We start from the raw sequence: 15,981 nt of genomic DNA on the forward strand, positions 1-15,981 counted from the left end.
CCCACGTAAGCAGGACATTTCTCACCAAGCCTTGGCCACCGGTTCCTCAGGGGAAGGAGGCTCTCTGAGCACCCCCGGCTTGGGCTCTGGCCAGGATTTAACCACTGTCTCACCACAAGGCACCTAGCAAATTTTTTGGCCTCCGGTCCATTTCTCCGTGGCCCCCCTAAAACAGCATTGCTGCCCAGAAAAGTATCTGAAGTCCTTAAATTGAGAGCATTGGACACTGGCTTGCGGCAAGCCCTCGGAAGTCTTGAAAGTCTTTGGCTGAAGTTACACAGCCTTTTCTTCCAACTCGTGTCTCAGAGGAGGGAGCCCCTTGGCTCCTTTACTCTTTCTCTCCTTCCTATTTTCTCCCTCCTTCCCTCTTTCTTTCCTTTCCCCTCTGTTTCTCCTCCCTCTCTCCTTTTTTTTTTCTCCTCCTTCCTCCCCTCTCTACTTCTTCCTTTTCTCCTTCCTCCTTCTCATTCCCCTCTCTTTCTTCCTACTCTCCTCCCCTCCCCACTCTATGGTAGCACATGGGTTGGCCAGACACTGCCCTGGTTCTCATCCCATCCTGCCCTCTATTTGTCATCTCAAAAGAGGCAGTTCAGAGAGGTCTGAAGATTTGTCCAGCCTCTCCCCAGCTAGCTGGGGGGCAAAGCCTGGGATGCCACTTTTCTGACTCCCCCGATGAGGTGGTCCCCAGATAGAAAATGCAGAGCTCACCAGATCATTCCTTGATTGAAGATCAAACCGAGTACATTTCCACTGATATCGAACTCAGCGTAAGAGGGCTGCAGGGGGAGGCAGACAGAGAGAAAGGAATCCGTTAGGTATCAGCCAGCCTCTATTACCAGCCAACTGGCTAAGCCAAGGCCACTCTATCCCAAAGGGCCTGCTCTGGTGACTGAAGAAACTTGGGTTTCACGGCTCTGTTTCTTTAACACGTTTTCCACGTTTCAAGAGAAGATTTGAAGTTCTCAAAGTTGAAATTTTTTCCAATGACTTTTTCGACGAAAAAAGTGAGAATTTTTACCTTTAAGGGATTACAGGCCAACAGTGTGTTCTTGGGAGGGCACTAGCCCCTAGGAGAACATTTTATCAATGCTCTAATCAGAGATGGACCTTGAAATTATAGCCGAGGCATAAATCGAATAAATAACCAAATGCGAGTAATCAGATGAGGAGTCAAATAAAACCATAGTTTTGAAAGCAAACAGTCAGGGGCACCTGGGTGGCTCAGTCGGTTAGGCGACCGGCTTCTGCTTAGGTCATGATCTCACACTTGTGAGTTCGAGCCCTGTGTCGGGCTGACAGCTCAGAGCCTGGAGCCTGCTTCAGATTCTGAGTCTTCCTCTCTCTCTGCCCCTCCCCTACTCGCACTCTGTCTCTCTCTCTCTCTCTCTCTCTCTCTCAAACATAAATAAACATAATAAACATTTTCTTAAAGCAAACAAGCAAACAAAATAACTAAACCACTCTTTCAATTCTCTTTTCTCCTTTTCACCTTCCTCTAGTCTCAGAGCAGTTCATGGAAAGGAAAGAGTTCAGCCAGATTCCTATTTTCAGCCTGAATCTGATTTTCAGAGTTTCGGAGATCTGTCAACTATGTGAAAGAACGCAAAGTGTGTGAGCACTAGGGAGTTGGGCCTCCTTATGCAGCATGCTTAAACCGACTTCCCCATTTGTCCTTCGGGAATGGAGGTCAAAGGTGACAGGGGGGAGGAGGAGGAAGAAGTCAAGAGAGAGAGAAAGGAAGGTCAGGCATGGATCAAGGGAGGAAACATACATATTCCAGATACGTGAGGGTTAAATCTTAGAAATTTGAAATTTAACATTTAAAAATATTTTTAAAAACTTCTCATCTGCTGGGTTTTGTGTCCTGGTTAGAAAATTTTTCCTCACCCCAGGGCGCCTGGGTGGCTCAGTCAGTTGAGCATCCAACTGTTGATTTTGGCTCAGGTCATGATCTCATGGTTCGTGAGATCGAGCCCCATGTCAGGCTCTGCACTGACAGAGCACAGCCTGCTTGGAATTCTCTCTTTGCCCCTCCCCCCCTAAACAAAATAGATAAAAATGAACATTAAAATTTTTTTCCTTGGGGCGCCTGGGTGGCTCAGTCCGTTAAGCGGCCGACTTCAGCTCAGGTCATGATCTCGCGTTTCACAAGTTTGAGCCCCACACCGGGCTCTGTGCTGACGGCTCGGAGCCTGGAGCCTGTTTCAGATTCTGTGTCTCTTTCTCTCTGCCCCTCCCCCGTTCATGCTCTGTCTCTCTCTGTCTCAAAAATAAATAAACGTTAAAAAAATTAAAAGAAATAAATAAAGATTGAAAAAAAAATTTTTTTTAATTTTTTTTTAACGTTTTTATTTATTTTTGAGACAGGGAGAGACAGAGCATGAACAGGGGAGGGTCAGAGAGAGGGAGACACAGAATCTGAAACAGGCTCCAGGCTCTGAGCTGTCAGCACAGAGCCCTATGCGGGGCTTGAACTCCTGGACCGCGAGATCGTGACCTGAGCCGAAGTCGGCCGCTTAACCGACTGAGCCAACCAGGCGCCCCGAAAAATTTTTTAAATAAAAAAATAAAGATGGCATTCTCTTTGAGCATAAAGTTCATTACTCTTGTTCTCAGATGAAATTATGAAGTTTTCCTTGCTATGAGGAGGAGTTGAAGAGGCTTGTGTAACATTGTGGTTGGTGACTAAAAGAAAAAAAAAATGACACAAACCTGTACTGGAGCCCTTACCTAGGCCAGGCCAATTCTTTTTTTTAATTTTTTTTTTCAACGTTTATTTATTTTGGGGGCAGAGAGAGACAGAGCATGAACGGGGGAGGGGCAGAGAGAGAGGGAGACACAGAATCGGAAACAGGCTCCAGGCTCCGAGCCATCAGCCCAGAGCCCGACGCGGGGCTCGAACTCCCGGACCACGAGATCGTGACCTGGCTGAAGTCGGACGCCTAACCGACTGCGCCACCCAGGCGCCCTGAGGCCAGGCCAATTCTATTGCAGGCCAGGATGAAAACGACTCAGGTAAACAAGATATGGGGCTCAGTTCAGGGAAAGTGCCTCCCCACCCCAACACCAGTGACTACAGGGTCAGTGAGTGATGTGTTGTGAGAGAACCACACACAGGATGGATGAGGCCAGAGATTCTGCCATATCACAGAAGGCCACCCAGAGGGGAAATGACCCACATTTAGAACGAGCAGTTTCCTAGGTAGGTGGGGAAGAGGAGTATTCCAGGTGGAGGGAATGAGTCCAAAGAGGTTTCTCAGAGCATAATCCAGAAGACTGCACCAATGGCGACTGTGTTCTTTGGGTGTTCCAAGACTTTCTGAAACAGTCATGTCCGCATCTGCCCTCTCCCACCCCGAGATTTCACAGAGTCTCAAAAATTATGAGCTACCTTGTCCCCTCATCCACCTCCATTACCGTTCCCATCGCTTGCTCAGTGCGGACTTCAAAGGCTAGTGTTCTTTGCCTTCTCGAATGAGAGGCGATGCCACTGTGGCATTTCTTTACTACCGTCTGCTCAGCACTGAAGCATGGGATCCACTTTTCCCCAGACCAAATGCCCCCATTTCCCGGATAGGAAGGCTGCATTGTTAATTACACGGGGGCGTGGGGGAAGTGGAGTTTCCTCTGAGAAGGCAAATATGACACTTAAAGGACATACACGTGGGATACGTCAATACGTCCCAGAGCAGAGATTGGCGTCAATTATCTAAATAAATGCCTAGGAATGCATCTGGCTATATCAGACAGGATGGCTGAGATGCCTTCCTGCGGAAATGTCCCTGAAACGGTGACCTACAAACCCAGCCTCCAGGTCCCAGCACCAGCAGTAGTTCATGAACCGGACGAAGCAAGCTCGCACGAAGTCCCCCAGCAGGATGGTGATGTAGGTTACCAGCATGTCAGACACCGTCAGCCTCATGAATTCCTGCAAGGCGGAACACAGGAAAAGGGTAAGGTTAAGGTCAAACCTTGCCGATCCCTTCCAGTGGACTGCAGCCATGCAAAGTCTTCCTCACCCACCTGAATCTTCTCTGCGACCTTCTGGTTCTTGGGGACAGAGAGGTAGTGCAGAAAAAGGCCCTTCGGCTTGGGAAAATGTTTATTTTTAGGTCCTAGCTCTACAAGTTACCAATTGCATTGCTTTGGAATAATCTCGGGGCCTCTCGAAGCTGATAATGATATCAGCCTTGCAGGGTTATTGGGAAGCTTAGTGATTATGCATGCGAATTGCCCGGCACATTGGCAAGGCCCAGTATATGGTAGTTATCAGCACTGTTGCACAGAGAGAGGATCTGAAGTCTTCCTCCTTGCTTCCCCCACCTCCTCTGACGTGCAGCTGCCCCCAGCTAAGACTGAATCTGACCACTTGCTCTCAGGACAACAGCCAGCATTCTTCATCTCCTGCTAATTGGATGTTTTGCTTGCTATATGGAGATAATAATGCAGATTTTACACGAGGCACACAATGGAAGAGCCAAAAGCAAAGCTTTTCTCTGCTTTATAGGGTGAATATAATTTATTAATTTAAAAAAGTGGAAAAGATCCACCAGGCATTATCACAATTTTTAAGACATCTTGGAGTTCCTATGGGGCACAGGGTCTGCTTTATTTATTTATTTTTTATTTATTTATTTATTTTTTAAATTTTTTTTCAACATTTATTTATTTTTGCGACAGAGAGAGACAGAGCATGAACAGGGGAGGGGCAGAGAGAGAGGGAGACACAGAATCGGAAACAGGCTCCAGGCTCTGAGCCATCAGCCCAGAGCCTGACGCGGGGCTCGAACTCCCGGACCGCGAGATCGTGACCTGGCTGAAGTCGGACGCTTAACCGACTGCGCCACCCAGGCGCCCCTCTGCTTTATTCATTGTTTGCATCCTCCAAGATGATTAATAAATGCTGGATGAACGGCTGATGAGTTTTCGGTAGTATTCCTCAATAATAATTCAAGTTAATGCTCCTAAGTAAAAGACAAATCAACGTGTATCAGGTCTCCGCGTCTGGGCAAGGTGATGCTCTGGGGCCTGGGGTGGAGGTGGTGGAGGGTACAGGTGAGCAGTATTTAGCAGCTCACACTCGTCATTGCTACAGGTTCAGAAAGAGACAAGCTTTAATCATTGTTTGGAACGGTGATGGGCATCCAGGCAGGAAATGAGACATTCTATCGCAGAATACTCCAAAGGAACCATGTAGGTAATAAACTCTCTTCGGCCTTCTAAGGAGGGTGGGTTTCACTGACTTGAGGACGCTTTCTCTGTTACACACGTGAGGGCTTTAGAAATGCATGAGCTAGGGAAGCTGGGTTGCTTTGTACAATAACGAAGAGGAGGATTTAAAGAGTATGGGGGAATCTGGACTGGAGGAGACAAGAAATGGTGAGTCTGAGCCCTCCATGGAGGGAAGGCTCGGGGGGCAGGAGGGAGGAAAGGCCCCCCAGGGCCACATGGGAAGGACACTGTGCAGCAGGAAAACATCTGCTCGTGGATTCATAGGCAGTCTTTGATGGACTGAGTGATGTAATCCCCTCCTTCATTGTACTTCGCCATTCTCAGTTAAAAACACTGTTGTCTGATGCGGGTGGATGTGAGTGGGTTCTTCAGGGAGCCCACGAAGAAGTGATAAACTCTGCGTCTCAGCGGGGTGGCATACGAATAGAAATCTTGTGCAAAAATTGAGGAAAAGAGGGCCACTGATCCCTGTGTTGCCTGCAAATACTTTAAGTGTCTGCCCAGGAAGGCGAAAGACATTAGCCTTTGAAGTCCACATGGTGCGACCCACAGGAACAGTGGTGACAGTGGTTAGGAGAAAGGGTAGTTATTAATTGTTGAGACTAATCCAAACCATTAATTCTCTTTACAATAATGCACAGAGGCATATACACACACGAATCCTGCATTCAATTTTTAGGAGTATTTATTCATTATTTCCGGGTGGAGAAGCCTCAGGCTTTCAGTGAAATCTGCAGTAAAACTCTAAATGAATACAAGTGGCATTAGACTGCTGAACAGAGCATTCAGAGAAATATGTGGGATGCTGAAAAAAAAGGGAGAAGAGAAAAGGTGAAACTTTCCGAAGAAGAACGAGAACAGGGATCACTTTTTCAGGGAAGCAAAATTACTCACAATGCCCACAGCTGTCTCCCAGCAAGAACCCCGGGGCACATCTGCAGGGTGCAGGGGTGGCCGGGGGACACTCTCATTCCAACCCGAGGAGTTGTAATAGTTAAACAGAGTCCAGTGAGTGAGGTTCTTTATTTTCTCTTCATTAGAAAGCTAAAATGGAAGATGGAGATGTGGATTGGAAGGAGCCAAGGGTGGTCCAACTGTTTCCATGGGAACAACAATTAAAGCAGAATATGCCACTACCCTGCCACCTAGCCTCTGTCCTACCCCACAACAGTCTTTATAAGAATACCTTCCCAGCCTTTCAGTCTGTACAGGAGAGGGGGGCATTTGGCTGAAGTCCTTGGGTCTTTTCTACAAAGTTCTCTTTTCTAAGTTATTATCCATCCATCCACCCATCCATCCATTCATCCATCCAACCATCCATCCATCCATCCATCCATCTATCCAGTCGTTCATTCTTCTTTTGAGAATAATTTCTTTGAGAGTCTATTCTGGGCATGCCAGGCAGGGTGACACAAGAGTGCACAAGAGAGACAGGCTTCCCTCAGAAAGTTCACAGTCTAGTAGGTGACAGAGATGGAGGGATAAGAGCTATGGGAAATGTCCTCTGGGGACCAAGGAAATCCACATCAGACCCTGGGGGCCACAGAGAATCTCCTGGAGGCAGTGACATCTGAGACAAAACCTCGGGGAGGATTAGTCAACTAGTCAAAGAAGGGGAGAAGGGTGGAGAGACAGGCAAGAGAAATTTTTGTCCTGGGGAAGAAATGTGAGGTTCAGGAGAAGAGAGCAGTTCACTGGGGTAGGAGGAAAGCCAGAAATGAAGGTGGAGGGGTAGACAAAGGACAGATACAATTACTTCCATGCTTAGAACCTTCCAATAGCTTTCTGATAACCTCAGGTAAAAATTCATGCAGCCCAATAATGAGGAGGAAGGGGTGGGGAAGAGGACCATCATCATTTGACCCTTCCCTTAGGTTCATTTTCCCCTTCTTCCCTCTGTTCCTTTCTTAGCCATCCTGCAGTTCCTTGTTTGGACCAGCTGTTCCCTCTGTTTTTTCCAGTGTCTTGTAAGACTCTCAGGTTGGGCAGGGGAAATCTGGAGTCCCTCCTATGCACTGCCATGCTGCCTGGGCTTGCCCCCATCGAAGCACATGCCACAGCACGCTGTAATTAATGAGTCTGTCTCCCACCCTAGATGTGAATACCCTTGGAACAGCACCGTGTCTTGCTGTCTGCTGTACCTTCAGGGCCTGACATAGTGGGTGCTCCATAACCGCCAGGTGAGCAGTGATGAAAGGTTGGGTCAATCATGCCATATCATCTCAATGGACACTTACTTGGTTGGTAAACATTTATGGCAGCTACGATACAACATAGGAGAGGCTGCAGATAAAATATTAAGGGGACCAAATGGCACGTATATGATGTATAAAAAGACAACTAAGGAAAAAACCGTAAAGACCTGCAGCGCAATGTTAACAATGGTTGTCTTTGGGTCGTAGGATTCTGGGGATATTTTTTTCTTCATTTTCATTTCCTCAACTTTCCAGAGTTTCTTCGCTTAATAGGAATTACTCATAAGGAAATTATTACAGTGGAAAAAGGAAATTTCGTGGCACGAGGGATTAGGGGGAGTTGGTGGTCTTTACCTTGAGGTGAACATCATCCATCAGGGCCAGGAGAAATGTGTAGAGGTTCCCCAGGAAGAGTGCAAAGATGCGTCCGAGCTGCCACTTCAGTCCAATGCGTGGGTGGTAATTCTCCAGGGCAGCGATGGTTTCAAACAAAGGGGGACAAAACATACCAAGCAGGGACATCACAATTTCTACCTGAGAAAATCAGGAAAGCCTGGATGACTTGTGCCATTAATATCACTTGCTTGGCCACCGTCTCTGCACTCCCTAGGGCCATGAATCCCCGGCTCCTTCTTGCCCCCTCCTCTGCCTCTGGAGATGCCCTCTGGTCTCCACAACTTGCTGTATGGCCTTGGCTAAGGGACCAACACACCCTGAGCAGTCACTGTATGTCCCACACATCATACCTGCTCTGTGACTGGTTGCTCTCATGATGTTGCCATTAGTCTTGATAGAAATAACAAACTTTCTTTGAGAAATAAATGAATTAACATATGGAACAGTGTTTTGTGTTCTGTAAAAGTCATGAGCTGGGCAAGAGTCACTGTGGTAGCTCTTATCTCAGGAGCATGGAAGACAGGCAGCTCAAGTCACAGGAGGGAACTAATAGCAGGGAGATGTGGTTAAGAGTATCGCATTTCAGGGTGCTGGGGTGGCTCAGTCGGTTAATGGTCTGACTCTAGATTTCAGCTCAGGTCGTGATCTCACGGTTCGTGAGATTGAGCCCTATGTCGGGCTCTGTGCTGACAGTGCAGAGCCTGCTTGGGATTCTCTCTCTCTCTCTCTCTCTCTCTCTCTCTCCCCCTTCTTCATCTCTTCTCTCTCTCTCTCAAAAATAAATAAACTTAACAAAAAATTTTAAAAATAGAGTATGCCATTTGGAGTTAGCTCTCTGGGGTTGAGCCCCAGCTCTATCATTTGCTGGCTTTGTAATTTAGGAAAAGTTACATAATTCCTTCAGAGATAGGAGCTCAGGCTCCTTGTTTCTTCACATATAAAGTGGGAAAGACAGTTCTTGTTGTGAGAGTCAGAATAGATGATGGATGTAAGTCTACTAGCCCAGAGCCTGGTAAGCATTAAATTTTGGCTCCAATTTTGGGAGAATCCTACTCGTGTAACTGAACCTGACCACAGTAGAACATTCTTTCTGAAATTAAAACTGCTCATCTAGTGGAGAGTAAATCCTTAAACTGCTGACCAAGGTACAGGTGGGTCAACTCTTCTGGGCTGGTTCTGACTCCCTCACATTCTGTCACACTGACTGTTGGCTTGGTTTCTCATCATCTTCATACCTTCACACCGGCTCATGCAGTGCTTCCCACCTGGAAAGCCATCACTGCACCTCTTCCACCACTACCTTTCTTCACATGTTTCTTTAATGCACAGCCTAATTCCTGCCTTTGCCACAAACTCCCTCTGTCTCTCCAGCTCACATTGGCCTCTCCACCTGCCACACATCTGTAACCCAAAACATCTTATTTGATCACTATTCCAGCCTATTTCTGTTCGTACTTTGGTTTATTCTTGTCAAATCTGCTTCCTAAGGAAACTACAAAATCCACTTAAGGGCAGAATCCATCTCAAGCATCTTTTGTATCCCCCTCACAGCTTAGTGACCTGATGTTTTAGATAGGTTCATTGTAAATAGCATGTAGTTTTTAAAAAATTCAATCCAATTATCATTGCCTTTAAACTGTAGTTGTAATCCATTTACATTTATTGTAATCACTGATAGATTTAGATTTAAATCTGTCTGATTTTGTGCTTTACATTTATCCTAGAAGTTCCATATTTCTTTTTTTATCCTTTCTTGCTTTGTGGGAGGAAATAGATTCTTTTTATTTAATTTATGTAGCTCATAATTCTGTGGGTCAGTATTTTGTTCTCTGGGCTTAGGTAGGTGGTTCTTTTGCTGGCCTCACCTGGCTTCATTCGTGTATCTGTGGTCAGCTGATGGTTGATGGCTTCATTCATATGTCTGGTCATTGGCTGGCTATAATGTAGAATGATGAGATAAATGGGTCCTGTATCTCTCATCATTCAATAGGCTAGTCTGGAACTATTCACATGGTGGAGGTCTCGGGGTTTCCAAGAGAGCAAGTTCTAATACACAAGCCCTTTTCAAGTCTGCTTATATCATGGGTGTTACAGTCTCATTGGCTAAAGGAGCTTACATGGCCAAGCCTAGTTGGATTCAAGGGATGGGGAAACAGATTCCACCTCTTCATGAGAGGAGTTAGAAAATCATATTGCAAACAAATATAGGAATACAATAAGGGGAAGAATTTGTAGCCATTTTTGCTAGCTACTAAGATGTTAGATTGCCAAAAGAGATTTACGGATTTAATATAATTACAATGAAACTTCAATGCATCTTATTGTGGATCTTGTTGGGAGGGAACTCAGTGTACCCGATATCAATACGTACTATAAAGCCATAGTTTATCAGTGTGTGTTTAGTGCAGGAACAGGTAAATAAACCAATGGAATAGATTAGAGATCCCAGAATCACACCCACACATTAACAGATACTTGATTTTTGATGTATGGCACTGTAGAGCTGTGAAGAAAGGATCACCTTTTTAATAATAAAATAATAAAAATGCTAAGACAACTGACTATTCAGTTGACTGACATGCTAATTATAATGCAGCTTTATCAACCTACAAAAGCCTTATAAGAGGTGACTCCTGGTTCAAATGTTCATGCTACCTGACTAGAAAGGGATGTAATTTCACTCTTTAAAACATGTCCCATAATCCAGATTTTCAATTAATTCAGCAGAATGGCATAGGAATGAGTATAATTTCTGTGTTTGCCCTCAATATTCACTTCCACAGAGATGTCTTCTTTACCTCATTTCTTTCATACCAGCTGACATTCTGCATTTTGGAGAATTCCTGCGATCGCTTCACCACAAAATAAATGAGGTATCCACTTCCACACAAACAGCAGATGATGAGAAAGTTGGCCAGGACCCGGAGAAATCTTGTCAGATGGATATTTTCTTCTTTGTTACTCTCTTGTTCATCCACTATCGATTCCTTAATGTGTGGAAAGGAGATGTGAATAATTACAGGCCAGGAACCAATAGGAACCATTGTTGTTGGGTTTCTGAGATGACTATTTACTATATTTTCATACATGAAATAATACAAAGGAGGTGGTGCAGAGCACTGTTGCCCTATGGAGAATAATTTTCTTTGAGACGATATAGCTTATTGTTATTGCTATTTTGGAACATGTGATAACAAAAGCTTAGATTTATTGAATACTTACTATATGCCAGACGTGGTACTAAACCCTTGCTTTGCATTATCTCTCCTAATCCCCAAAACAAACCAATGGAGTAGTTTCTATTATTACCCATATCTCAGATACTAAGGCCCGGAAAGATTTCAGCAACTGTCTGACTGGGATTGTTTTAAAACTATAGATTAAATAGATTAAAATGAAATGTTAAGAATATTGAGTCTTCTAATCCAGGGGCCAGCAAACATTTTCTAGTAAGAGCCATATAGTATATAGCTTGGGATCTGCAAATCATATGGTCTCTCTCACAACTCCATGAAAACAACCTTTGACAATATGGCAATAAATAGGCATGGCTTTGTTTTTTTTATTTTTTTTAATGTTTATGTTTATTTTTGAGACAGAGAAAGACAGAGCATGAACGGGGGAGGGGCAGAGAGAGAGGGAGACACAGAATCGGAAACAGGCTCCAGGCTCTGAGCCATCAGCCCAGAGCCTGACGCGGGGCTTGAACTCCCGGACCGCGAGATCGTGACCTGAGCCGAAGTCGGACGCTCAACCGACTGAGCCACCCAGGCGCCCCGGCATGGCTTTGTTTTAATAAAATCTTATTTACAAAAATAGGCAGGAGGCTGGATTTTCCCCTGGGCTATAATTTGCTGATCCCTGTTCTAATCTATGAACATGGTATATCTATTTATTTAGAGTTTCTTAATTTCTTTCAGAACTGTCATATTTTTTGGTGTAGCCATCTTGTATATTTGTTGTCGTTAACTCTGTTCCTAAGAATTTTATGTAATTCATGTAATTTTATTGTAAATGGAATTAAAAAATTTTTTCCAATTGTTTGCTGTTAGTATATAAAAATACAATAGATTTTTTTTATTATAAACTTTGCATCCTGCATCCGTAATTCTCTATGAAGACACAAGATGGCAGTATATGGCAGACCAAAGATGGTAAATGAGGCCTCCCAGTTTCCAAAGTACCTGGAAGGAGACTTTTCCACTCAATAAACAGTTACTATATTCAGGTTCAGATTTAACTAATCTATCAACCCGTTAATATACCTCAGCTCATGCTGTTGGCACATGTGTCCCGTTATGTAAGGGTTTATCCCTGGTTTTAATAGACTCGGAGAAGCAGCTTTCACCTTCCCAGATGTTTAAAGTGCTTCATAGGCATTGACCTTCTCTGTCTTTCTCAGGCCTGGAGGAAGAGGCAGAGCCCTCACTGATCCCTTTCCTGCCCTTGGATGCTCTGTCAATGGGCCCCCGATGCTGGGAGAAGGAGAAGGGAGGAGAACCCAGGCAGCTCCCTGAGCGTCCCACTGCCAAGCTGTCAGGACTGTGGGCTCATGAAACCCATGTAGTGAGCTGCTGAGCCCAAGCTCTGCCCCTGGTGGGTGCCCCTGCCGTCTGTCTGCATTGCAGCAGCCCTCTTCGGCCAGGAAGGGCAAGGAGAGAGGGGAGAGAAGAAGACAAGCACACTGATGTCGTGCATCCGACCTTTGGCAGGTCGTGAGGGAAGAAAGTCTGACTGGTCGCATGGGGGAAATATTGAACTATCAATAGCTCTGAATGGTGTTTACAGTCCTGGAGGAAAAAATAAGATGCACAGTGCTTTGGCATACCAATTTCTGCCTTCATTCATTTGCTTACCCTTAGGTCTGCTTCTATTTTTTAAAATAAATAGAGATGTATAGGCCACCTCACATATCTTTTATGACAAATCGATAAGATAATTAAGTATGGAGTTGCACATTTAAAAAAAAAATTTTTTTTTAACGTTTATTCACTTTTGAGAGACAGAGCACAAGTGCGGAGGGGGCAGAGAGAGAGGGAGACACAGAATCCGAAGCAGGCTCCAGGCTCCGAGCCGTCAGCCCAGAGCCCGACGCGGGGCTCGAACCCACGAACCGCGAGATCATGACCTGAGCCGAGGTCGGACGCCCAACCGACTGAGCCACCCAGGCGCCCCTGGAGTTGCACATTTAATTGACTCCCACAACCAGCATTCGCTACTGTTTCTAGGTTTCCTAATCTGTCAGAGAGCTTCGAAAGAATCCATTGCAAGGAATTCCCCAGCCCCTGACCAATGACACCAGAATCTCTGGGGGTTTGGGTCCAAAAGATTTTTAAAGCTGCTGAGGTGATTCCATCGTGCATAACAGGTTGAGAACTGCAGCCCCACGTGAGTCCTTCTACTCCCTCTGGCAGAAAACAGTTCCACGGAGAAACAGGCAGGACCAGGTCTCAGCATCCATGAGTCTCCGCCATATTAAAAAACAGATGGTGGGTCTCAGTCCTGAGCATCCTTTCCGGAAGGCTTGAGAGCGAGGCCCACACTTCTGGTAGAGCTCTTACCACAAATTACTTGGGGGATCTTATCCACCATGCCCTAGCTGGGTGAAGTCCCCTAATGACCAGCGGGACCCGAAGCTCCCCCCAGGAAGTGGGAACTACTCTAGGCACCTACCTTGAAGCTGGTGGTGATGGAGGCATACTTGTTGTCGGCTGTCTCTGAATTCCCGATCAGGTAATCCCAGCTGGTGAACATCTTGAAGCTGAAGGTGAAGTTAGCGCTCTCCCCCTCGCTTGCGCTGCCCTGGGTATTGCTGGCCATCCTGTAGGGTGCACACCACTGCTGTTATGACTGCCCAGGGAACCTTGGCCTCAGCGGGTCTGGGGCACAGATAGCAGACATCCAATGGGGAGGAGAGAGCCAAGATGATTTGAATTGGGCTAACGATAGCCAGGACAGGTCGCGCCTCTCCGTCTCATGTGTTGGCTTTCGGGATTTGCTACTCCAGGGGCTTAGTTAGCTTTCTGGCTCATCGGGGAAACATTCCATATCTCTGTACTTATCTGGGATAATAGCAGGGGGAAAATGTAACAACGTGAGGGCCAAGCTCATCTCCTTGCTTTTCTTTGTTGCCTGATGGAGCTGGCCGGACGGCTGCCTATCACCTGGTGGTTACTGTCACGTTCAGGGCAGGCCCTGGCGGACGGCAGCGTTTTCCCCCGAGATGATGTGATAGAAAGCCATGCTGGGCCCGCACACTGCCCTTTCAGAGGTCCTATCCAGGCTCCCAGAGTGCCCCACTCTTCTCCTGCAGACGCAGCTACTCGTACGCTTCTGGGAGGAGTGAGTGACCTCTTACGGCCTTGCTGAAGGGTGGGTAGGCCCTGTAGCCAGGTTTGTGCAGGAGACAGTGTCCCCCACCCTGCACCAGCCTGTGCTGATTGGGGTCCCCTGGCTTCGAAGAAGGCAATTCATGGGCCAAGGTTTTTCTTCAGAGAATATAAATGAAGAGGCACCGACGAATTAAAAGGCCATTTCTGACCACAGAGACAGGTGGTGTTGGGGCTAGAGAGGACACCATCGTTAACCCATCGTTAATCGCACCATATACGTTCCTTTGCGCTGTTTTGTCGATAAGTGAGGGGCTCAGTGCTGACATGCAGGCTAGAGTTACAGAGGAGCAGGAGAGTTGTTTTTTTTTTTTTTTTTTTTTTTTTGAGGAAGCTGAGCTCCAGGGAAAGCAAAAACAGACCTCAAAGACTTCTCTGGTCTTACCTTATCAGGTACTTGCTCCCTCTCAAGCCACACTGGCCTTTGACAGGTTTTGGAGCTCATTAGGATATTTGCTGCCTCAGGCCCTTTGCACATGCTCTTCCTTTGCGTACAATGCTGTCCCCCAGACTTTCAGTGCGATTGGCAGTTCTCAGCATCATGTAAAGATGCTTCTATCCCATTTCCCCAAACTTCCCCTATTACCCTGTTTATGCCTTTTATACTACATACAACAATCCATATCTGCATTCTTTGTTTCCTTATTTTCTCTCTAAATTCCCACAGGAAGGTAAGCAGGCACAGAGTGGCCATAGGAGCGGGATGTTTGTGTGAAGGAAATGAAAAGCCTGTGAAAGACACGGTCATACTTACGATCTAATGACAATCATCAGGCTATAGCCGAACACGCTGACCCCCACCATAAAGTAAGCCATGGGCAACCTGTACCTCAGCCACCCGATAGTCCTCTGGTTGTTGTAGTAGCCATAGAAGAGAGCAGAATACTTGATGTAGCCCTGCGGGACAGCAGATCAAACGCTCCGGGTTTGTAAGCTTCGTACATATAGTCACCAGACACTTTCATTCTACCGGGAATGTCTTTCTCAGGGGGTTAATGGGAGTCTGAGAGGAGAAAGGAAGAATTGTGGGTACCTTACTTCCCCCAGTGCTCCCGAGTCTATCCATGTCTCCATGTCTCTCCTTTGTTCTCTTTATTCTCCATTATACAGAATGCTTACAGATACAGGACGAGGAGGAGAGCGTTGCTAACATCCCGGATAAAATTGGGGATAAGGGGATGCGTGTGTGTGTGTGCGCGCGTGCACGTGTGCATGCACACAGGCACGTAGAGCTCCAAATTCTTTCCCCCCACAATGCCAGGGTCTTGATTTAACACTCTGGAAGCAGGTGGGAGTCTGTGAGCTTTCTCAGTGCAAAACTTACAGAGAAAACTATACATTATAAGACTCACAGTCGAATCTGAGCCTCAAGTCTTTTTTTCATTTCTATTTGGGATTTTTGCTTTTTTTCCCAAGTTTATTTATTTATAAAGTGTATTTATTTATTTTGAGAGAGAGAGACAGAGAGAAAAAGAGAGAGAGAGCGAGTGTAAGTGGGGGAGCGGAAGAGAGAGAGGGAGAAAGGGAATCCCAAGCAGGCTCTGTGCTGTCAGCACAGAGCCCAACGTGGGGCTTGAACTCACGAACCGTGAGATCGTGACCTGAGCCAAACCCGAAAGTCAGACGCCTAACCGAATGAGCCACGCAGGAGGCCCTTTATTTTATTTTTATTTTTTTAGAGAGAAAAAGAGAGCGTGCACAAGCAGAGGAGAGGGGCAGGAAAGAGAGAGAGAATCTCAAGCAGGCTCCACACTCAGCATGGAGCCCAA

At 46.1% G+C, this 15,981-nt stretch overlaps 1 protein-coding gene across 1 annotated transcript in view; it reads right to left on the reverse strand.

Annotated features, from left to right (window-relative positions):
- The window catches only part of TMC2 (transmembrane channel like 2), a 66,996-nt gene that overhangs the window by 15,108 nt on the left and 35,907 nt on the right, over nt 1-15,981 (reverse strand). The window contains exons 9-15 of the mRNA XM_025932708.2: nt 14,967-15,109; nt 13,497-13,644; nt 10,622-10,810; nt 7,782-7,961; nt 6,127-6,276; nt 3,800-3,928; nt 709-776 (exon numbers count right to left, since the gene is read on the reverse strand). Coding sequence (XP_025788493.2) covers nt 709-776; nt 3,800-3,928; nt 6,127-6,276; nt 7,782-7,961; nt 10,622-10,810; nt 13,497-13,644; nt 14,967-15,109 — 1,007 coding nt within the window. The remainder of the gene's footprint in view (nt 1-708; nt 777-3,799; nt 3,929-6,126; nt 6,277-7,781; nt 7,962-10,621; nt 10,811-13,496; nt 13,645-14,966; nt 15,110-15,981) is intronic.

This window comes from Puma concolor, chromosome A3 (assembly GCF_028749965.1).
Source record: "Puma concolor isolate L17-30 chromosome A3, mPumCon1.1.hap2, whole genome shotgun sequence".
Lineage (NCBI taxonomy): Eukaryota > Metazoa > Chordata > Mammalia > Carnivora > Felidae > Puma > Puma concolor.